This window comes from Chelonoidis abingdonii, chromosome 4 (assembly GCF_003597395.2).
Source record: "Chelonoidis abingdonii isolate Lonesome George chromosome 4, CheloAbing_2.0, whole genome shotgun sequence".
Classification (NCBI taxonomy): domain Eukaryota; kingdom Metazoa; phylum Chordata; order Testudines; family Testudinidae; genus Chelonoidis; species Chelonoidis abingdonii.
This window is the reverse complement of record NC_133772.1, coordinates 156,044,168-156,067,202: the sequence shown is the minus strand read 5'-3', so window position 1 is coordinate 156,067,202 and position 23,035 is coordinate 156,044,168. Positions and strand designations below refer to the sequence as shown.

Here is a 23,035-nt window from a genome sequence, read left to right as displayed (position 1 = left end):
AATATTGGCATTACATTAGCTATTTTCAGTCATTGGTACAGAAGCCGATTTAAAGGACAGGTTACAAACCTTAGTTAATATTCCTCCACTCCACATTTGAGTTCTTTTCAGGAAACTCTTGGAGAATGCCATCTGTCCCGGTGACTTGTTAGTGTTGAGTTTATCAATTAATTCCAAAAACCTCTCAGTGACACTTCAGTCTGTGACAGTTCCTCAGATTTGTCACCTACAAAAGCCCGGCTCAGATTTGGGAATCTCCCCTAACTCCTCAGCTGTGAAGACTGAAGCAAAGAATCCATTTAGTTTCTCGCAATGACTTTATTGTCTTTAAGCTCCTTTTGTATTTCGATTGTCAAGGGGCCCCACTGGTTGTTTAGCAGGCATCCTGCTTCTGATGTACTTAAAAAACATTTTGTTATTACCTTTTGGAGTTTTTGGCTAGCCATTCTTCAGACTCCTCTTTGGCTTTTCTTATTACACTCTTGCACTTAGTTTGGCAGTGTTCATGCTCATTTCTATTTGCCTCACTAGGATTTGACTTCCACTTTTTAAAGGAAGTCTTTTTATCTTTCACTGCTTCTTTTACATGGTTGTTAAGCCACGGTGGCTCTCTTTTAGTTCTTTTACGGTGTTTCTTAATGTGGGGTATAGATTTAAACAAATTAAGCAAGTCATGGGATAAGAATTAAAGTCCTATTATGGATCCGTGACTGGTTAAAAGACAGGAAATAAAGGGTTGGAATAAATGGTCAGCTCTCAGAATAGAGAGAGGTAAACAGGGGTATCCCCCAGGGATCTGTACTGAGACCAATGCTGTTCAATGTATTCACAAATGATCTGAAAAAGTGGTAAGCAGTGAGGAAGAAAAATTTCCAGACTATACAAAAATAATCAAGATGATTAATTCCAAAGAAGACTGAATAGTTACAACGGGATCTCACAAAACTGGGTGACTGGGCAACAAATTGTTGATAAATGCAAAATAATGCACATTAGAAAAAATAATTCCAACTATACATACAAAATGATGGGATCTAAGTTAGCCGTAACCACTCAAGAAAGATCTTGAAGTCATTGTGAATCGTTCTCTGAAAATATCTGCTCATTGGGCAGCGACAGTCAAAAAAGCGACTAGAATGTTAGGCACCATAAGGAAAGGAATAGGTAACAAAACAGAAAATATCATAATGTCAGGGTATAAATCCATGGCACATCCACACCTTGAATATCGCATGGAGCTCTGGTTGCCCCATCTCAAAAAAGATACAGTACAAATGAAAGCGATACAGAGAAGGGCAACAAAAATATTTAAAGGTGTGGAACAGCTTCGATATGAGGAGAGATGAAAAAGACTGGGACTTTTCAGCTTGGAAAAGAGGTGACTAAGGGGGCATATGACAGAGGTCTATAAAATCATGACTAGTGTAGTAAAAGTAAATATGTGAAGGAGTAAATAAACTTCCTTAACACAAGAATCAGGTGTCACCTAATGAAATGAATAGTTAAAAACAAACAAAAGCAGGTACTTCACACAATTCACAGTCAACCTGTGAAACTAGTTGCCAGGGGATGTTGTGAAGGCCAAAACAATAATGGAGTTCAAAAGAGAGTTAGATACATAAATGAAGGATCAGTCTATCAATGGCTATTAGCCAAAATAGTCAGAGATGCAACCCCATGCTCTGAGTGTCCCTCGCCTCTGACTGCCAGAAGCTGGAAGTGGATGACAGGGAATTATTCTATGATTGCCCTGTTCCATTCATTCCTTCTGGATCATCTGGCATTGGCCACTGTTGGAAGACAGGCTACTGGGCCAGGTGGACCATTGGCATGACCCAGTATGGCAGTTTCAGTGTTCCAGTGGAATACAGCTGTTGTGGAAGGTCAGAAGGAAAGATGAACTCACAGATGGCTAGTGCAAATCCTTGGAGGACTGAGAGCATCAATTTTAGAGACTTTGGGCTGGACTGTGTTTCAACAGGAAGTCAGGGTAGAGATCAGAACCCCTGGGTGATGTGTTCATGGCACCCTGTCTTGCCAAGCAGAGAGGTGGCTGAATTTGGTACATCAAAACTTATTCAGGGTGTGCAATTTTATTGACCAAGTGAAGCAAAGATCCTGACATTTGGCGTGACGGCATTTCTCTCTTTGTGTGCATCTATTGCAAGACCTTTTGAATGCCACATCTGACAAATTCCAAAATGTCAATGAATGGTCTAGGCACCAAGGGGCAGAACAGTAGTGATTCTGGTAAAAATCAGAAACTGGAAAAAGGAAAGGGAAGGAGGGGTGGACACAGAGCTCGGCACCTGGTTAGTAGAGCCAGGAGTTTCAATCATCTCTGCAGTTGTCTATAGAGTGAAGAGCCCAGCTGATGGCAGCTCTTACACCTACCAGCATTACCACCATCCCCATCGCAGCTCTGCCTGTCCTCCCAGTACAGTTTAAAATGCTGACACCGTGAATGACTTATCTCCCAGGCAGAAAGAAAAGAAATGAGTATGATGGTTGGGAGGGCAGAGAGACTCTGTTCAAGAGGCGGGAATAGTTTCAGGGAGTCCCTGAAATAGAGGGGGGTGGGAGGGTGGCACACAGGAGCTTGTGGGGGAGGGATGCAAGAAGCCCTGGCTTGTGCAAAGAGTGTAGCCTACAGAAGCAAGAGAGCATGAGTGAGTCCGAATCTAATAACTAATCATGACAGCTTCTGTCAGGCATCTTCATTTCTAACTGACTTGTCTCCTGTTCACCCCCAGTGTCTCAATGAAGATTTGGCCTAAAGTTTAGATTGCATTGGGCTGGCTTGTTAGCAAGGCAGTTAATTGTCTTCTTGGGTTACAAGTCAGCCACCCATTTCTGCAGCCCACTGCTGGTCTGATCTGGGGATCCTTATCTCCCCAAAAACTGCAGGTGTAAGAATTCCAACTCCACCTAAAGTGACCAGATGTCCCGATTTTATAGGGACAGTCCTGATTTTTAGGTATTTTTCTTATATATGCGCCTATTACTCCCCACCCCCTGTCCCGATTTTTCACATTTGCTGTCTAGTCACCCTAACTCCACCTGCGGGAAGCTACAAAAGGCAAACAGGCTCCTACACGAGGCTATAGGACATTGAACACTATGAAATAAGTCTTACCCCTGGCATGTGCTTTCGAGTTGTCCGGGTTGGTTTCCGAGCGACTTTTTCATGCTCTCTTCCCAAGTCTGCTTCTCTCATGCTGTCAAAGTATGGATATTGCAGTAACTGTTCACATGTGAGCCTCTCAGCGGGGTCCATATGAAGGCAGCCCTAGGAAAACGTCATACAGCTAAGGATGACACAGGTAGTCTTTTTGTGTTCTGTGGCATTAAAACATTACAGATGTTAAAAGCAGCTGGTTTTAATGAACATCTGTGGGCTTTGGGTTTTTTTAAATGAATCCTTGGAGTCTGGGTTTTCCAGGTTAAGAGTCAACAAAGAATTCCCCAAGCCATGTCACACACGCAGGTGACTAATAGTGAATTATCCTTCTCTTGGATAACCTACATAGAGTTCAAGTGTGAACTCTGTACTTCGCCACACACAGTGCTTCGCTTACCTTCATTAGTCCTAGCGCTGTATATGAAGTGTTAGGGAATTTCAATTCTAGTGGCTCCTGGGGGAAAAAAAAAAGTATATTTCTATTAGTAACTGTTTCAATTATCAGGATGTTATCACGAACATGCTTTCCACACCCCATGATTAGGACCTTAACAAATCCATGGTCCATTTCATGGTCATAGGATTTTAAAAATCATAAATGTCATGATTTCAGCTATTTAAATCTGAAATTTCACAGTGTTGTAACTGTAGGGGTCCTGACCCAAAAAGGAGTTGGGGGGTCATCACTGCTAACCTTACTTCTACGCTGCTAGTGGTGATGGCGCTGCCTTCAGAGCTGGATAGCTGGAGAGGCAGCAGCTGGCCCCGGGAGCCCAGCTCTGAAGGCAGAGCCGCCACCAGCAGCAGCGCAGAAGTAAGGACGGCATAGTGTGGTATTGTTACCCTTACTTTTGCATTGCTGCCTGCGGAGGCGGGCCCTTAGTCAGCAGCTGCCCCTCTCCGGCCACCCAGCCCTGAAGGGAGACCAGATTTCATGGCCTGTAATGCATTTTTTATGGCCATGAATTTGGTAGGGCCCTACACGTGATGCATTCATCATCTCTTTTCACTTCCAACTCAGCCTATTTCACAATCAACAGCATTTTAAAGCTACTTGAGTACACAGTTACTGAATGAACATACAGTGATTGAATATCAGAGGGGTAGCCGTGTTAGTCTGGATCTGTGAAAGCAGCAGAGAATCCTGTGGCACCTTATAGACTAACAGAGGTTTTGGAGCGTGAGCTTTCGTGGGTGAATACCCACTTCGTCAGACGCAGGTAGTGGAAATTTCCAGGGGCAGGTATATATATGCTAGCAAGCAAGCTAGAGATAACGAGGTTAGTTCAGTCAGGGAGGGTGAGGCCCTGTTCTTAACAAAGACTGTGAATGGCTTGCCAATTACAGAACCAGTTTCTCCTCCCTTGGTTTTCACACCTCTACTGCTAGAACAGGGCCTCACCCTCCCTGACTGAACTAACCTCGTTATCTCTAGCTTGCTTGCTAGCATATATATACCTGCCCCTGGAAATTTCCACTACCTGCGTCTGACGAAGTGGGTATTCACCCACGAAAGCTCACGCTCCAAAACCTCTGTTAGTCTATAAGGTGCCACAGGATTCTCTGCTGCTTTCAGTGATTGAATAATGATTTGTTTATTGTTCTGTTTGGTCCCGGCACCCACATTTTTCTGCAATCATGGCTCATGGTGATCTGAATCCAGTATATCCAGGGTGAGATAAACCAAAAGGAATTTTATAGAGGATTAAAGACAAGGAACAACAAAATAACAAAAGTCTGTGAGGGTTAAGCCATGAGGAAATATTAAAGTCATTACACACATATTGATCATACAACAATAACTAAGGTGGAATAAAATAACCCGATGCAAGTATCAGATGCAAGTAAACACCAAGAAGAGGAACTGTTTAGAGGTCTGAGTGAGTCAGATTAAGGGTGAGAGGATAAAAATGATCAAAGGAAAGTTTTAACTGATCAGATTAAACCAAACAAGCCATGACTGAGGTAAAGTCTCCCAGTGGATACGGCACAAGGCTTCTTTGGGTCATTTAACACTGGACTGGACAGACTTTCAAGTACATACCACAGGGAATGATCCCAAACAAGCAGAGAGGGAGACAAGCAGAGCTGGTAACAGGGGCTTTTCCATCTCTGGTTTCTGTTGGCCTGACCCTACAAAGTAGAGTTCTGCAATCCAACCCAACCCAACCCTGATGGGACCCGACTGCAAGCACCAGGTTGGGTTCGGGTTTCAGAAAACAACCTGACCCTCTTGGGCTTGGGCCAGGTCGGCTTCCCTCCTCCTGCCCGTGGGGTTGGCAGAGTAGCAGCTGCATACCCTGCTCCCACCAGCCGCCGCCACCTCACCATACTGCACACTTGGCAGGGTGAGCGTGTCAAGGAGTTGGGGCACCTCTTGCTTGGTAATGCTCACACAGCGCAGTGGCTGGTAGGAGCGGGGCACACAGCTAGAGGTGCTGCCAACCCCATGGGCAGGATGTGGCAACAACACTGACTCAAGTTTGGGGGAAGAGCCAGAGCTGGGTTAGACAATGATTTGGCCCTCTTGGGCCCATGTTGGGTGGACTTGGGTCCGGTCAGGCTTAAAAATTAAGCCCACGCTGACCTCTCCTACAAACAGTCATGCTCAGGAGTTGAATGGCACTACTTGCATGCTTAAAGAGAAGTAAGTGCCTCAGTTTCTGCAGGATCGGGGCCTACGATGTGTCTGCGTTTGGCGTTTGCTGTGTCCAACAGCAATGACCACCACGGTGTAGCGCTTTTCATGCGGAATACCAACTGGCCAGGATGAATGGCTTTTAGCTGTACCACAGGCCAGCGGTTCCTTCTATCAGGTCATTAATCCCTAGGAAATGCCCTGAATCTCAGTCAGTTATCGCTTAATTATAGCCATACACGCAGCTCTGTGAACAACAACCTAACTAGACTCTCCTGGGGCATAAAAGCAAGAACACTTCTCTATCCAGAACACAACCATCTCATTTGCATAGCATACAAATTGCTGATTAGCATTAGACTCAAGTAAGTTTGTAGGGCACGCTTACCTTGTTCTCTGGATCTGGAATTTGCACCCCACTGAAGAACTGATTAGTGCTGAATACTTGCTGATGCCTGGGAATAAGATCCCCTTTAATCAAAAATAAAAAGCCAAGTCAGGTGAAATAGATGTTTTACTAGCCCATGTCTTACAATCTTATCCTGTAGCAAGGCTGAAACTCCACTAGAGATTTTTAAATAGATATTCTGGCATCAAGAGAACTAATACAATATTCACTTACAAAAACTAATCATTTTGACGTCACTGATTAAAAGTCCTGATCATTTTAAAACGATCACTGTGTTGCAATAAATTGGCTTGTTCATGCTACTCTACTAGATGGAATCAGAACTGTTCAGCTGTGTGTCCTTGGCCCTATACTGCTAATAGTTAATGGAGATTCTCTTGTAGCAGAAGTAATAGGAGCCTGTGCTTTTGGAGCAGGAGATCCAACTTCAATCTCCACTGCTACCACCATGGTCTGAATTTCCATGCTTTGTGCATAGCAACAATCACGCAATGGTTATATTTCTAATATTTATTTCTCAATATTAACACCCGTTTAGTTTTCCTTCACTGTTTGGCAATTTACATCATGTTGGCAAATTGTAAGTCCCACCACAGCCTAAAAGACACCTCACTACGGCAGCAAGGAGCATACCGTGTAAGAGCAAAGGCATGTCCACTTTTCACGAAAATAAAACTGTTCCAACTCAGCACCAATGTAGAACTGATAAATGAAATTGTTTTTAATTGTTCACTTTATTAACGTAACTTCTGTTCACCATTCACTACACTTGCCATATTGTAATTCAAACCCCATTTTAAAACACTCACTCCATCTTGTAAAAGCTTCCTCCAACCTTCATTTTTGCAAACCCTGCTGTAATCTTATTAGTTAGTTTAGATGTGTGAATGAGGCATGTATGGATGATAAAATCAACCTCCAGCCCCAGCCTGTCCTGATAAGGTGAAATTCAACTACCAACGGCTGAAGACCTAGACAACAGTGAAACAAAGTAAAAAGCATCCACCCTAAAAAGAAAAGGACAAAAGAACAACAGAAGGAAGATCAAAGCCAGGTTCAAAGCTGAAAGTCACGCCTGCAATTGACGGGTGATCAATCCAAACCCAAAGGCAGTGTGACACAGCAAGACCTATAGACTTTGAATCCAAACTAAAAGCCTGTAAAAAAGAAGGGTGAGATAAGAGACTTTGGGTAACATTCTGCTGCCAACATGGAGCCAGCCACCTGCTGATTAATTTAACAACAGCAGAATGAAGCAACTCCCATGAACTAACATAGGGAAAAATCCCTATAAAGCTGGACTCTGAAGACTGAGGACTTTGAGTCTATGGTTCTGCTGCCAGCCTCCAGGAGCATCAGGTGCACCTGACCCGGACTCGGCTCCACTCTTGTGTACAGGGTACCTGGCCAGTATTCTGTCACAAGCAACTTTAGGCTGGTAACTATAATATCCATCCAGAACTTGTATGAATGATTGTGTGAATGGATATATAGGAATAAGTAGCTAAACAACGTTGTTTGCTGTTATCTTTTATTTTATTATGGTATTTACAATAAATGTGACAAATGTCTTGTCCCCTTTAATAAGATCCTGCTAGTTTTTTATTGGTATAACACCAATACTGGTATCACTGGCCTGGTAGTATTGGACAATTCTTTGGTTGGTTGACTATAAACATAGATGTGTGTCCAAGTGTGAGAGCTAGAGGGTGCTGCATGAACAGCTGTGAGATCAGGCTGCAGGACTCGAAAGCCAAACCGTGCAATCCCGATGGGATTACGGTGTACGGGGCACTCTAACACAAGGGGACACTGGAGGTGCTGCATATACATTTATTAAGAAAACAAATCAACAAGTAGCTCCCCTGCTCAAATCTAAGCAGATGGAACAGTCCACTGCTGTAATGAATGACTGGCGAGAGCTACTGTTTGTTTTGGGCTTTACTGCAGCGTTGGCGTAGGACATGCTTTGTTCACAACAGGGGCTAGAAAGGTTATGCCAGCCCAGTGCTCAGATTAATGCTGTGTTTCAACACTTTCAAAGACAGGAGCTTTGCTCATGCTGTTCCTGACAATAGGCCCTTCCTTTGTGAACATTGGAAGGGGGACAGGCTAGGGAAGACGGTCACACTCTTATTCAAATTTGATTTTATATTTATAAACTTCCTCTTGAATAGCCTTGAGCAGACAGTCATTGGGCAAGAATGGGCTGAAATGCAGTAATAGGCACATGTTAAGGCCACACTGTCCCCAAGGAAGTTTCATAAATCCTGTCTGCAGCACTTGTGCTTATGAAAGAGCAGCTGGTATTGATGACGTTCAAATCAAATCACTAACCCAGGGTTAACGTAGTAGTGAAACCACCGTGAGAACATAGCTTTGATCAAGTAGCTCTCACTGCAAATAATTCCTTACCCTGTCTTCTTTCCATAGCCCAGACCAAAAGGAAAATCTTTCCCAGCCAAAAGCCCATTCTTACAATACATTGTAACTTTCCTAAAGCTTAAGGGGGAGCGTTCCAGAGACCGTAGCAATCAAACCACGACTATGATTGGTTTCACCTATATTGGATAACACATATTTTATCTATAAAAGGAATGAATGGACTTTTACATGATTTTCTAAGTTACTCAGTAAGAAAATATGAATCTTGAGCTATCCAAGAATCACATATGAAAAAGCAGATTTGTTTTCGCCTGGAGCTGAGAATCCACTCTATCGATTACTCACCGATGTGAAACAAAAGCAGTAAGAGCTGGTTAATTCCCACCTAAAAGTTTTAGGTTCCCCCCATGACACACTCTGATCTAGTAAAAGCCCCAATTCTAAATCCAAACCAGACTAACGATGCCTTTGTCGCTAAACAATCGACAGCTGGGAGAATCTCAATCATCCACTGCCTGCAGTGTCTTCCTCTGGATATTCTGACCCCTCTAAAAACTACGTTTTACTGAGACTTCTCCTAACTGTAATTAGCCAAGTCCAATTAGTCCTTACACAGAGGCACAGAGCTTGCCACGGCTGCTGGGAAATACTGTAGCTGTTTCAGATCTTCATGCAGTCCAGACAGGATGATGAAAAGAAGGGAGAGATTCACATTTTCCAGAAAATTTGTAGTGCAGAAGGAATACGTTTTTTTTAAAAAAAAATATAAATTTTAAAAGGCTTCTATAAAAAAAGGCTTTCCCTGGATAAAATAAAGAATTGGAAGGATGGCAAAGGTTAGGGCTACTGCAGATGCAGCTCAAGGGGAGAGCAGGGGGGGGTCCAGGGAACAGACACCAAAATAACTATGGCTCACATCAAACTGCAGCAACACTCACTTGTCACAGGGTCTGCACAGGTTTCAGCCTTCTCACCCTGTGCCCTGTGCTGAAGCTGGTAAAATAAGAGTTCCTACACCTTTTTCTGATGTTTCACCCTTGTGCTTTATTTTACTATACAGTCCCCTTTATCCCCCACAGTTATCCCCTTTCCAGGGTCTCTTGGCCCTTGAGGTGCCCTTCCTGTGGTGAGGAAATAGAGCTGTAGCCTCCTGTCCCCTCCCAGGCTAGCCTCCTGACTGAGTTTTGTTCAAGGCTTTTATAGCCCTCCCAGCCTTCAGCCCAGCTGTCGCTGCTTAGCTCAGTCTATTGCAGTGAGCCAGCCCTCCTTAGGGCTTGCAGCTGGGCTCCCTGCTGGCTGCTTTGTACCTCTGCCCCTGGCCTCTCTGCCTGAAAGCAGGGCTTAGCCAGCCAGCATTTTAGCAGGGCAGTCAAGGGGTTTCACCCCTGCCCTGCCCCACCACCAAAGGAAATCCTCCCCGTGGACTCTCAATCAGGTCCATGGTGCTCAGATACCATGGCGATGGGCACGCTTACAAATCTACGTGGACCAGAATAAAGGGAGTCTTCCCAGGGGCGCTAGACAAGACAAGATACAGTGGCATGAGGCCTGTTCTAAACTTGGGGGAATAGCAGTGTGAGGGGTCCTTGGAAGTCCAAGAGACTAGCAAGGAGAGAGGGACATAAGGCCTTAAGCAAATAATTCACAATAAATAATCTGCCTCATTTCACCTTTTTATTCCTGTTTGGGAACAGATAGTGAAATTCTCAGCTCTACACGTTCCAAGTCAGGCCCAAGTTTCGCCCGAAAATAGGGTTCTGCCGATGGCTAGTGAAGCGCTCCCTGCAGGCTGCAGCACTAGTCATTTACATAAATCGCACAGCACTGTTCCTGTCCCCAAAACGGGACCACGTAGCTAACTGAACATCGCACTCTAAGGGGCAGATCCTGCAGCAGGCTCCACGCAGGATGTTGAAGCCCTCTACACCAACATTCCACATAAAGATGGACTACGAGCTATCAGGAACAGTATCCCCGATAACGTCACGGCAAACCTGGAGGCTGAGCTTTGTGACTTTGTCCTCACCCACAACTATTTCACATTTGGGGACAATATATGCCTTCAAGTCAGCAGCACTGCTATGGGTACCCGCATGGCCCCACAGTATGCCAACATTTTTATGGTTGACTTAGAATAACGCTTCCTTAGCTCTCGTCCCCCAACACCCCTACTCTACTTGCGCTACATTGATGACATCATCATCATCTGGACCCATGGAAAAGAAGCCCTTGAGGAATTCCACCATGATTTCAACAATTTCCATCCCACCATCAGCCTGGATCAGTCCACACAAGTAGTCCATTTCCTTGACACTACTGTGTAATAAGCTATGATCACATAAATACCACCCTATACCGGAAACCTACTGACCGCTATGCTTATGTACATGCCTCCAACTTCCATCCAGAACACAACATACAATCCATTGTCTACAGCCAAGCTCTAAGATACACCTGCATTTGCTCCAGTCCCTCAGACAGAGACAAATGCCTACAAGATCTCTATCAAGTGTTCTTAAAACTACAATACCCACCATCTGAAGTAAAAAAACAGATTGACATAGCCAGAAGAGTACACCCAGAAGCCACCTACTATCGGACAGGCCCAACAAAGAAAATAACAGAATGCCACTAGCCATCACCTTCAGCCCCCAACTAAAACCTCTCTAGTGCATCAAAGATCTACAACCTATCCTGAAAGATGATCTCTTCTCTCACAGATCTTGGGTGACAGACCAGTCCTCACTTACAGACAGCCCCCAACCTCAAGCAAATACGCACTAGCAACCACACACCACATAACAAAAACACTGACCCAGGAACCTATCCTTGCAACAAAGCCCGATGCCAACTCTGTCCACATATTGTGACAGGGTCAGGCCAGATGGCTACAAGAAAGTGGTCGAAGGTAGATACATTAGCTCCAGGTTAAGCAGGTCCCTTTTCCCTGGGTAAGATAACAGGGACAATTCCAGAATACTCAGGAACTTTCTAGAATTAATTAAGGCTATTCAGGACACCTAAAATTAATTAAGGCTAATCAGGACACCTGGTATAAAAAGGCTCTCACTCCAGTTAGTGAGATGTGCATAAGGAGCTGGGAGTGAGAGGGTGTGCTGCTGGAGGACTGAGACAAGAGTTAGCAGACATCAGGAGAAAAGTCCTGTGGTGAGGACAAAGAAGGTGTTGGGAGGAGGCCATGGGGAAGTAGCCCAGGGAGTCGTAGCTGTTGTGTAGCTGTTCCAGAAGGCACTCTAGACAGCAGCAGTCAACAGGGCCCTGGGCTGGAACCTGGGACAGAGGGTGGGCCCAGGTTCCCCCCCAAATCTACCAACTCCTGATCCAACATAGGAAGATCTCTGAGGCTAGCAAAATCCGCCAATAAGCGCAGGACCCACCAAGGTAGAGGAGGAACTTTATCACAATATCTGTTCAAGTGACACCATCATAGGACCGAATCACATCAGCCACGCCATCAGGGGCTCGTTCACCTGCACATGTGATATATGCCATCATGTGCCAGCAATGCCCCTCTGCCATGTACATTGGCCAAACTGGACAGTCTCTACGCACAAGAATAAATGGACACAAATCAGACATCAGGAACCATAATGTTCAAAAAACAGTAGGAGAACACTGCAACCTCTCTGATCACTCAGTAACAGACTTAAAGGTGGCAATTTTGCAACAGAAAAGCTTAAAAAACGGACTCCAAAGAGAAACTGCTGAACTTGAATTAATATGCAAACTAGATACCATCAATTTAGGCTTGAATAGAGACTGGGAATGGCTGAGCCATTACACACATTGAATCTATTTCCCCATGTTAAGTATCCTCACACCTTCTTGTCAAACTGTCTGAAATAGGCCATCTTGATTATCACTACAAAAGTTTTTTCTCTCCTGCTGATAATAGCTCATCTTACTTAATTAGCCTCTTAGAGTTGGTAGGGAAACTTCCACCTTTTCATGTTCTCTGTATGTGTATATATCTTCTTACTATATGTTCCATTCTATGCATCCAGTGAAGTGGGCTGTGTAGCCCACGAAAACTTATGCTCAGATGAATGTGTTAGTCTCTAAGGTGCCACAAGTACTCCTGTTCTTTTTGAGTCAGAATTGGCTTTCTTCCAGTTTTTCCACTAGTCACTTAATTAATTAAAAACCACCACCACCTCCATATCCCCAGTCCATGGAAGTGTCCTAAAATGACTTAGCAATTGGGTGATCAACGTAAATCCTAGAGAGAGACTGCAGGAGCACCTGGGCAACACCTGCTACCTTGACGGTATGTTCTTGCAAACGCACACATGGGGACAGGGTCCATTCCCAAGGAATGCTGGGTAAACCTCACTGCCACTGAAGTCAACAGGAATACAAGGGACCCTAGTAACATTCTTCTTCTTCTGAGGGTCACCCATGCTCCCATTCGTTCCAGAGGGAGTTGTGGGGATCAGGCCCGTCGTGATCAAGGCAGAGCTAGACAGCTGAAAAATTATTTACATTCTCTTTATTTGCATACGCATTGCTGCTGTTCGCTTGGGACCCTCAAGTGCAATTTACTGCCAAAGCTTGGGACTTCTAAGAGTGTTTGCACAGTGATTACTGCGCTGTACTCCGATATAACATTTCCTGCTGTGACTCAAAACAAACCAGTAACCATTGCATTAATGTGAAATACAGCAACACAACGGGAGGAGTCGTCTGATCTGGGCTCTGAACTGATAATCGGAGTCTTTCCTAATATACAAGTGTTGGTCAGATTCTGATCTGCATAATAATCAGGTATGTCCGATACTTGCACTGTTTTCATTATTGGTTAAACAGGATGATTAGAGAGGAACATGGCTGAAACCTCACTGCACGGGGACAACTTACCCAAGGTTCTCCTGATGAGGTACAGCTGGTCCACATCTGATTTTCCAGGCCACAAGGGGACACCTGACAACAACTCTGCAAAGACGCAGCCTATTGCCCAGACATCCACAGGAGGGCCATATTGAGTATCTCCTACAAGTAACTCAGGAGAACGGTACCATCTGGTAGCCACATAGTCTGTGTAATAATCACTAGGTCCAGCTAGATTGTGGTCAGGAAGGATAGAAATAAACAGAAATTTGGGATCAGAATTATTAAAGGAAGGGTGACAAGCATGTTGCTTATCATCTCTCTCAGACATTGCTACAGTAATGGTCCTGAAAGTCATTCTTGCAGCACAGCGAGGTAGAAACCAACATGGGTTACTGCACTTATTCAGAACCCAACTTTGCAATGCTCTTGAGCTGGTGCAATCAAAACAATAGAGTCCTGAAATCAGGCTACGCACCACTCCTCCGAGAGGGCACTGCCAGTTCTCAGCTCTCAAACCCCAAGTTGCTTGTCTGGAGAAATGGGCAAACCAAAGGGTCACATGATTTTTTAAATTATTATTATTATGGGACAACCAAAGCCACCGTTCCCAGGGCGAGACCCTTTTGCAAACCAGGCCCCTCCTGCAATAACAAGACTCTGCCTTAAGTGGAGGTTCTCTGTGGAAACAAACAACACTGCAAGAGAGTTTTCATGTGCGTGTGGGTATCCCGAAGACAAAATGTGCCTGTCACAAGGCAGCAGGAAAAGGCTAGTTCCCTTGCGACTCAACAGCTGACCCCAACTGGGCTCCAAAGAGGACCCTGGCCCCAGGCAAGAGGTCCCGGAAGGAAGTCAGGAGGGGCTGGTGAGCACTGCCTGAGGAGGACAGGAGACCCAGGGAGAAACTGTACCAGCTCTTCACTGCTGCTCCTGACAGCCATTGGGAAGAACCAGAAGTTGGTGGTGGGGCCTGGCCATGAGCTGGGGATCCCCTGCCGTGTTACAGGACAGCTCATGCAAAGGCTTGTGGGAAGAAAGGGAAGAACCAGCCTGACTAGGAAAAGCTGAGCTGAAAACAAGAGGGCCGGTGCTGGAGAGTGGACACTGGGAGCCAGGGCAGAGAGGCCTGGGTGAGCGTAACCTTGTTTTGCTGGGGGAGGTTTGAGAGGAATTGCTTTTACTATCAGGGATCTGTGAACCTTGGAACTTTATATGAATGAAACGGCTTGAATTTGCTGCATGAGAGAAAAAAGAACAGGAATACTTGTGGCACCTTAGAGACTAACAAATTTATTTGAGCATAAGCTTACAGCCCACTTCATCAGATGCATGCAGTGGAAAATACAGTAGGAAGATATATATATACACACACAGAGAACATGAAATAAAGGGTGTTACCATACACACTCTAATGAGAGTGATCAGTTAAGGTGAGCTATTATCAGCAGGAGAGAAAAACTTTTTGTAATGGTAATGAAAATGGTCCACTTCCAGCAATTGACACGAAGGTGTGAGGAACGGGTGGAGGGGATAAACATGGGGAAATAGTTTTAATTTGTGCAGTCACCCATCCACTCTCAGTCTTTATTCAAACCTAATTTAATGGTGTCCTGTTTGCAAATTAATTCCAATTCAGCAGTCTCTCATTGGAGTCTGTTTTTGATGTTTTTTTCCATTTTCCACTGCATGCATCCAATGAAGTGGGCTGTAGCCCACGAAAGCTTATGCTCAAATAAATTTCTTAGTCTCTAAGGTGCCACAGGTATTCCTGTTCTTTTTGCGATACAGACTAACACGGCTGCCACTCTGAAACCTACATGAGAGAATATTCCTTTGCATGGGTTGTCTTGAGGGGAAACGGAGGCAAGTGCATTTGTTGTGCCACAGCCTGCCACAGGGGGGCGTTCCAGGCAGGACTGCCCTCAGACAGAGTCCTTACTAGAATGTAAATAGCAGGTCAAACACTTTGTGTTTTAAACACACATACTACATGGAAGAAGTTACCTGCACTTACTTAGTATGCGAGCAAATCCAAAGTCACAAAGTTTAATGACCGCATGCTTAGTTATTAGGATGTTTTCTGGCTTCACATCCCGATGTATGCACTGGAAACACAAACAAGTGAATTAGGAGCAAGTATCTAAATCTGGAACAGGTTAATTCTGCCACATTCCCATTGCTAAGCGCTCCAAAGGCTTTAACTGATATGTATCATTAACAGCAGACAAAGAGACTCCTTAACTGTTAAAGCAGCATCCTGCTGGATCCTACAATAACTTGGTCTTTCACTTCACACTTGGGATAAGACACTATGCACGTCCACAATTTCAGCTGCATAGTCCTGCATCGCTCCAACAACCCCCATTTGACTCAAGTGGCCCAGTGTGAAATAATGGAGCAGCGTGATAGACATTCACAGAGCTCTTTACATGTGCAGGGTTTACTGTGCCGACTAGCACCAAATACAACCCATCAATCTAATGGCGGAGGGATGAAAGCAAGAGAGAGAGAGAGACAAAACAACAAATTCTGCAAGCCAGCTGGGCAGGCTGCCAGGTTCCTGTGGCTCAATCTTACGCAGCTGTACTAGTGGAAACAAAATGCTTGCTCCAAGAGGTCTCTCTCCCACCTCTTAAATCAGCCCTCAGCAGATAAATAAAAAAGAAGAAGATACCAGCTAAGCTCACAGTAAGAAGCACCTCTGATAAGGAACTCTCCCACTTTACATCCTCATACGCACCCTGGTTAAAGCATGGCTTAGGTTTCCCGTACAATTTTTATTCAGCCTAACACTACGATCCACCTCCCGAAAGCAGAGGTTAGCTGGTCCCTTAGCACATGTCACTTTTGTAACTTTTCACTAGGGAGGCCCTAGAAAGACTTTCACTGAATCCAGTAGGTGCTGAATCAGGCCTTGAATTATAAGCTATCAGGTCTGTTCTCAGCACATGGCTGCGATTGGTGACAGTTCTCACAGAAGGACACGCTGCTACAAGCGATTTTTTAGGCGGGAAGCTCACCTGAAGTTGTTAGTATAAAATCACTCTGATAACGAACCTCAGGAATCTAAATAATGAACAAAATATTCAGGAGCTTGTTGCAACACTAAAGATGGGTGTTTTCTAGAAAAAGATGACAACAATCTTGTTGACTCCCCAGCACAGAGTATACCAGACCTGGGAGACTGTAACAGAATCTGTACCCGCTTCAAAGCCAACACTCTGATATACGGCGCCAGTGTTTATGGGACTTACATTGTGTTTATGGCAAAAGTTTACAGCTTGGAGGGTCTGCCAAGTTATGCTCTTCACGAGATGCTCTGGGACCCTGTTTTAAAAAAGCACAGGGAGTAAATTTATTTTTAAATGAAACTAGGAGAAAGGAGTTAAACTTAAATGCCAGGAAATTGAATGCCATCTACAGCCAAAGCGATCAGGAAGAACAGATCCCCCAATGCAATACTTTGGGACCATTTACACTACAGACTTCACTTAATAGAGACAAGTTACAAGAAATACAGATTTAATCCTCAGCCTACCCACCCTATAATTACAGGAACCCAGAGAAACGTCCACGCACCTTACTGACAATGGAGGCTTTTTCTATCTGTTGCCTGTCTGCTCTCCCCACATTTTCATGCTGCAGCCAGAAACTCTATATGAGACCCTTTCTAGCATGTAAACCTCTTTTCTAAGGTGATGTTTCAAATACAGGTGTTAAGTCTGTAGCAGCTTTGAGGTCTGTCCTGAGGGCACTATGTACTTTCCAGTGCTATTCCAAGCACCAAACAGATTCGGACAAGCGCTGAGGGGCCTGGCGATTTCAGTTTACAATGACAAGACACAAAGATTTATACCGGCTGAGCCCGATCCAAGGTTTTTGGTGCCATTCACATCTAACCGACATTGCGTCTGCCCCCTGGCAACCAAACACTGATGCGGGCTGGCTACTGGCGCCTCCTGTCCTGTGGCTGTCTCATCATTCACATGTCCTGCACCATTAACTCTTCTGACATCCTATGAACAATGCCAACGGCCGGTCTACACCGGTTCTCCCCTGCCAGTGCCGGAGACAGCAAGACAGATCACAACACTGAGGCCACCTCTGACTTGTGATACCGTCAGCTCACTACGTCACCAATGCCAAGAGAGTGAAAGTTGAGCAAATGAGAGAGGAAGGGTTTGCTCTGTTCCCTCCCATCTGTTTAATGTCAATGGCTAACCAACATTTTAGAAAGGGGACTTCTTTGTTAAAGATTCATCTCCCGCCTCCCCACAGTTATGGGGTGCGACAGTTCGTAATATGCATCCTCAGACATTCACGAGGTCCCCCAGCCACACCAGGCAGGGCAGAGCTGACAGTCCTGAGGTTTCAAAGGCCCAATACAAGAGTTTTATGCCTTTCAAGCCTTTTTCATCCATCCTAAAGAAGCCAAAAAAAAGAGGGAGAACATGCCCAATTTGCACAAATCCTTTGCACGTCACCTTTCCAGCTCTCCTGTCAATGCTGCTGCATCAGGGCTAGAGTCCTGCTCAGGAAACAGTCTCAGAATGACATTACATAGAGTGCTGCCCTCCGACTGCAGTATGAGCTGACATCATGTTAACATTTGACAGAGTTATAATTAACAAAAAACAGGGTCTTAATAGGTAATGCCAGGCAGCTTCAGTGAGAGGCAGTGCCACCAGCCCTGCCTGCAACTGCAATGGGACATGCAAGTGTGAGATGTCGTTTTTTAATTCTTGTTTCCTTCTGCATAAACCCTTCGCTATTACAAATAACTGTTCCCTTTATACTCCTGCTCTAGGTCAACTGAAGCTTCAGCTCAGATTCCTGGAAATGTCCATAAAAAGTATTTTCTAGTGAACAAACACTAAGGAACTCAGCAGTGACAAATCATCTCATTATTTTCAGTGCTGGCTATTTTGAAAAGCGTTACGTTGTTCTGGATGATTCATGGCCTTAGAGAGTTTAAGGGCAGAAGCGACCAATAAATCATCTAGTCTCACCTCCTGGATACCACACAGCCCTTAAATGTCACCCTGTTATCCTGTGTATTGAGCCCACTCACTTGTGTTTGGCTAATGCAGGTCATCCAGAAAGGCATCAAGTTTTGACTTCGAGACACCGAAGGATGGAGAATCCACCACCTCCCTTGGTAGCTTGTTCCAGGGGTTAATCGCCCTCATGGTTAAAAAGTTGTGCCTTATTTCAAACTTGAATTTATCTGGATTTAATGTCCAGCCATGGTTCTTGCGCTGCCATGCTCCGCTAGAATAAAGAGCCCGTTAGTCTGAGGTATTTTCCCCCTTGAAGGTACGGATACATTCTAATCAAGTCACCTCCCAACCTCCTTTTGGTAAACTAGACAGACTGGACTCTCAGTCCGTCACTGCGAGGCGTTTTCTCCTGCTTTCAAGTAGTGTCTGTGGGTCTTCTCGACGACCTCTCCAATTTTTCAATATCCTTTCAAAACCGAGGACACTGTTTTCCTAGTGTTGGTCTCACCAATGCCACGTGCAGAGGTAACGTCACCTCCCCCGCGCCTTCGTACACCGCAGGATCACATTAGCCCTTTTTGCCACATCACCACGCAGGGAGCTCACCAGGAGCTGCCCGTCTGCTATGACCCCGAAATCCTTTCCAGAGTTACTGCTTCCCACGACAGTCCCCCATGCTGCAGGCTTGTTGGATCATTAGCTTTCCTGGCCTGACTCGGGTACTGACGGGCAGTGTGACGTGAAGGCTGATTCATGTCCCCTAATTTATTTAAAATATTAGCACTATCCAATATCAAAGCACATGTTAATCCTTTTAACCTGCGCTTTATTGATAGTGGATAGTGCTAATTTTTTAATCAGAACAGTGCATGGTCCTAAGTCGAGTCTATTACATGGATGTATTTACTTTTATCTATCAAACCCGTAATCTTCTCAAAGAAGGAAATCAGGTTCGACAAGACCAATTTTCAATAAAACCATGTTGACTGGCATTAATTATATTCCCATCCTTGAATCCTTTACTAATGAGGATATGTGTATTAGTGTTGATTTGTATTGCGGCATGAGTCCCAATCAGAGAGCAGGGCCCCACTGTGCGAGGCCCTGAATACACAGAGAACAGTTTCAATTAGCTCAAGTCAGGATCCAGGCTCCATTGTGCTAAGCGTGGTCCGAACACATACCTGCTTTCTGTACAAACCCAGCCCCCGTTCTCAGGAGAACTATCCGTTCAGAATAACGGAGATCAAGCTTATTCTAATTAGAGCATCTGATCTATTTAGCCTACAGTAAACTTATTAGTTATAACTGGAGTTGTTTGAAATGAAGAGACAGTGAATGTCAGGTGTATTCCCTGACGGGGGCTGCGAATCCCACTTCCTGACTCCAAGTTCCCAGATTCTAGCCAGCGTGCTAGGGAAGCTGCTGCCTAGCTTACAAACCTTATCTCCCATCAGCACGTCCAATTCTTCTGATGAAGCTACTCACTTAGGAGAACAACGGCTCTTGTTCTGCCAACCTCTCAATCAATTAGCTTCCCACCGACCAGTCATCTAACGTAAGGCCTGCCAAGTGATTTCTAAACTTACGCTGAGCATTTCCATAGCACCAAATCGCCAGGAGTAACTCACGGTCATACATTTCAGTAGAGCATCGTTTATATCGCGTCACAAACCAGACAGACACCAGAACGGAGAATGTTTTCTTCCCTCTGTACACACCGCTCCTGTTCTGCACAAATCGCTGCTTGAAGGGAAGTGCTGAGAGCTCTGGGGGCATGAACATAAACACAGTAGCGCATGCATGGTATATGCCAGGGTAACTCTCTGCCAAAGCCGTGCCTGATTCTGTTTGTCCGGACAGCGAGCCAGACCGCAGAAAGCCATGAGTTCCGCCTGACCGACCATGCCCGTCACATTATTAATGACCGTGCATGGGTTGGGTAACTGACCTCACAGGCTACAGATTGAGCCGAGTCAACGTGTCCTACTCAGTAGAACTGGGAAGTCAGGAGAAGAGACAATAGTGAAATCGCTGCAAGTTCTCAGAGTCCAGTCTAAGCAATCAACAAGAGCCCAGCAGGGACAGGCTAGAGGGAGATTTTATAGGACCCAGCGAAAGTAAAGTTGAGCACAATCACCTGGGCCAGAGATTATTTTAATCTCTAAATAGGAAATGGATGCTGGGTTTATCACAGGAGCTGGAGTGAATATAGCCCCGGACAGCAAAGCCACCTAGACTCTCTAGTCAACCACAAACAGGCAGCAGTGCAGGCTTCCCTCCCCCTGAGCTCAAACCCAGACTCAGAGCGTCCACCTTGGTGAGGGATGGGAGAGAGCATTTCAGGCCGATGCTCACTCAGCATCAGACTGGCTGGCAGTCCAGGCCAGCCTGGGCTATTATTTCTTCTCATCTAAACGGTGTGGCTGCAGGCCAAACTCTTCTCCCCATAGCGGGACACACAAGAAATAATGCCAACAGGCAGACGGAAAGGTGGGCTTTACAGGGTGGCTGATGGACACCTATCTGGTAGGAAGCCAGCAGCCATTGCACTTCTTGAGCCACCCACAGCTCATCACAAGCAATCATGGAGAAGGACGTGGACTGTGACTGCTGCTGTGGGCTCTCAGGCTGCTTGCTGCTCTCTGGGCCTGGGGGCTGTTTGCAGCGTTAGGATTTCAGAGGTCTCTCAAGCCCATCTCTCAGCTCCAGTTTGCTCCTGTCAAGCAGGCAAGCTATTACTCTGAATGCTCAGGCTGAGCGACATTATCTCCTTGGTGAGCAGCTCTGTGGAGCAGCACTCCCAGGCTCTTTGGGCAATTCTTTCGGACAGCATCGCTAAACCACAGTAACCGAGAGGGTCAAGTGCACTGTGCCGGGCAGCCTTCACGTCACCCCGACGGTTATTAATGAAACTCTCCCAAGAGCGCTCTGGGACCGTAAGCGATTCCCGCAATCTCTCCCTCGCTCTCCCCCAAACCCCATTGCAGCCCAGAAGCCGGCTACTCACCCCCGTGGGTACTTGTCCAGCTCATGGAGAACCGTGTGGTCACAGTATTCAAAGACCAAGTGGAGCTTCCGTTTCCTCCTGAAGACTTCCAGCAAGTTGACCAGGTTGGGGTGCTTCAGTTGCTGTGAACACACAATGGAGTGGTCTACTTAGTAACGCAGCCCGGATGGCTCACCACCCCATCCTGCAGCTTGAAGCTGAAAAATGGGGTGGGGGATGAGGGGAGGAGAGAACATTTCTTACACAAAACACCTTGAATGAGCCAGTCTGTGTAATAGGGGGACCAACCTGCCACAACCAGGGTTGGAAGAGGCTAGTGGTTAGTTATTTTCAGAGACATCTGGGGCCACAGATAAACTTGGCTTAAACAGCCACCGAATAAAGAAGATGCTGTCAGGCAAAAAATAATTTCTATCCATCACAGGTATTTCTGTATCATCCATCACATAGTATCTAGCCTCTGACTGTACCAATGGAAGAAGAGAGTCTTCTTAGACAATGGCTTGGAAACACACACAATAAGACCTTATAGCTGCTGAAAAAAGCTTTTATATAGATATTAGAAACCTTTTTGGGACTAAGCCATTGAGAATCTCCCCCAGTGACACAGTGAAACCTCCCGCTCCTTGCTTTGCTAATTCACTGTCTCAACTTTTGAGGGGTTCATTCGGAAGTGATTTTTTGTTTTAGTTGTGCTTGGTATCAGGGGCTTCCTTACCAAAAAGCTTCAGACTAAGATTCTTAATGTGTGTATGAAGATCTGGCATGTCTAGATCTTTTAGGTTGTCTGTTGCAATATGAAATTGTTATTCTACTTCCTAGTATTGTTAACGTAGGTTTTGGTTTTTTTAAACAAGCTGCATGGACAAATAACTGGTAAAGGAATAGAATACAGAGCTGGACCCCAGTCCAGCAGAGCACTTAGGGACATGGGTAATTTTAATCAGATGAGTAGTCCCATTGACTCCAAGGGAATTACTACATGCTTACAAAGACAGACATCCTAAAATTTGCGCTGGATTGAGTTTTAGAATAAACAATGAATTTTCAACATAGGAAACTGACAACAAGGCATCTCCAAGGTTCTGTACTGGGCCATCTTTTAAGATGTGAATGAACGATTCGGAAAAGGGAATGAGCAGCAAAATAGCGGAGAAAAATTATTTAAATTAGCCAGCACTGGAGAAGATTGTAAGGAGGCTCTAGGCTGGCCGGACAAATCAGTCGTGGATTACATAGAGAAGTGCAAGGTAAATACGAGTGTGAATAGTTCTTTCCAATGTGATGGATTCAATATAACCATGCCGGTTAAAAGCCGCACTGCAGACAGCTCAGTAAAAACATCTACTCAGAGCACAACCGCAGCTAGAAGAGATGCTAGATTATGTTCAGAAAGGACACAGAATGATACTGAAATTATAACACCATTAGCTATGTCAGTGACTTGCCCTCCCCTTGAATACTGTGGTGAGTTTGCTCATCTCCTCTCACAAAGGATGTAGCCTTGTAAGAAAAGGGCTGGAGCCAAAGGGCAGGAAAAGCGATGAAAGGCCTGAAAAGA

The 23,035-nt window shown here is 45.1% G+C and overlaps 1 protein-coding gene across 1 annotated transcript in view; it reads right to left on the bottom strand.

Annotated features, from left to right (window-relative positions):
• Positions 1-23,035, bottom strand: part of CDKL1 (cyclin dependent kinase like 1) — a 37,758-nt gene that overhangs the window by 5,795 nt on the left and 8,928 nt on the right. Inside the window, exons 2-8 of the mRNA XM_032775714.1 lie at positions 21,475-21,596; positions 16,719-16,791; positions 15,479-15,569; positions 13,492-13,692; positions 6,208-6,290; positions 3,579-3,635; positions 3,137-3,289 (exon numbers count right to left, since the gene is read on the bottom strand). Coding sequence (XP_032631605.1) covers positions 3,137-3,289; positions 3,579-3,635; positions 6,208-6,290; positions 13,492-13,692; positions 15,479-15,569; positions 16,719-16,791; positions 21,475-21,596 — 780 coding nt within the window. The remainder of the gene's footprint in view (positions 1-3,136; positions 3,290-3,578; positions 3,636-6,207; positions 6,291-13,491; positions 13,693-15,478; positions 15,570-16,718; positions 16,792-21,474; positions 21,597-23,035) is intronic.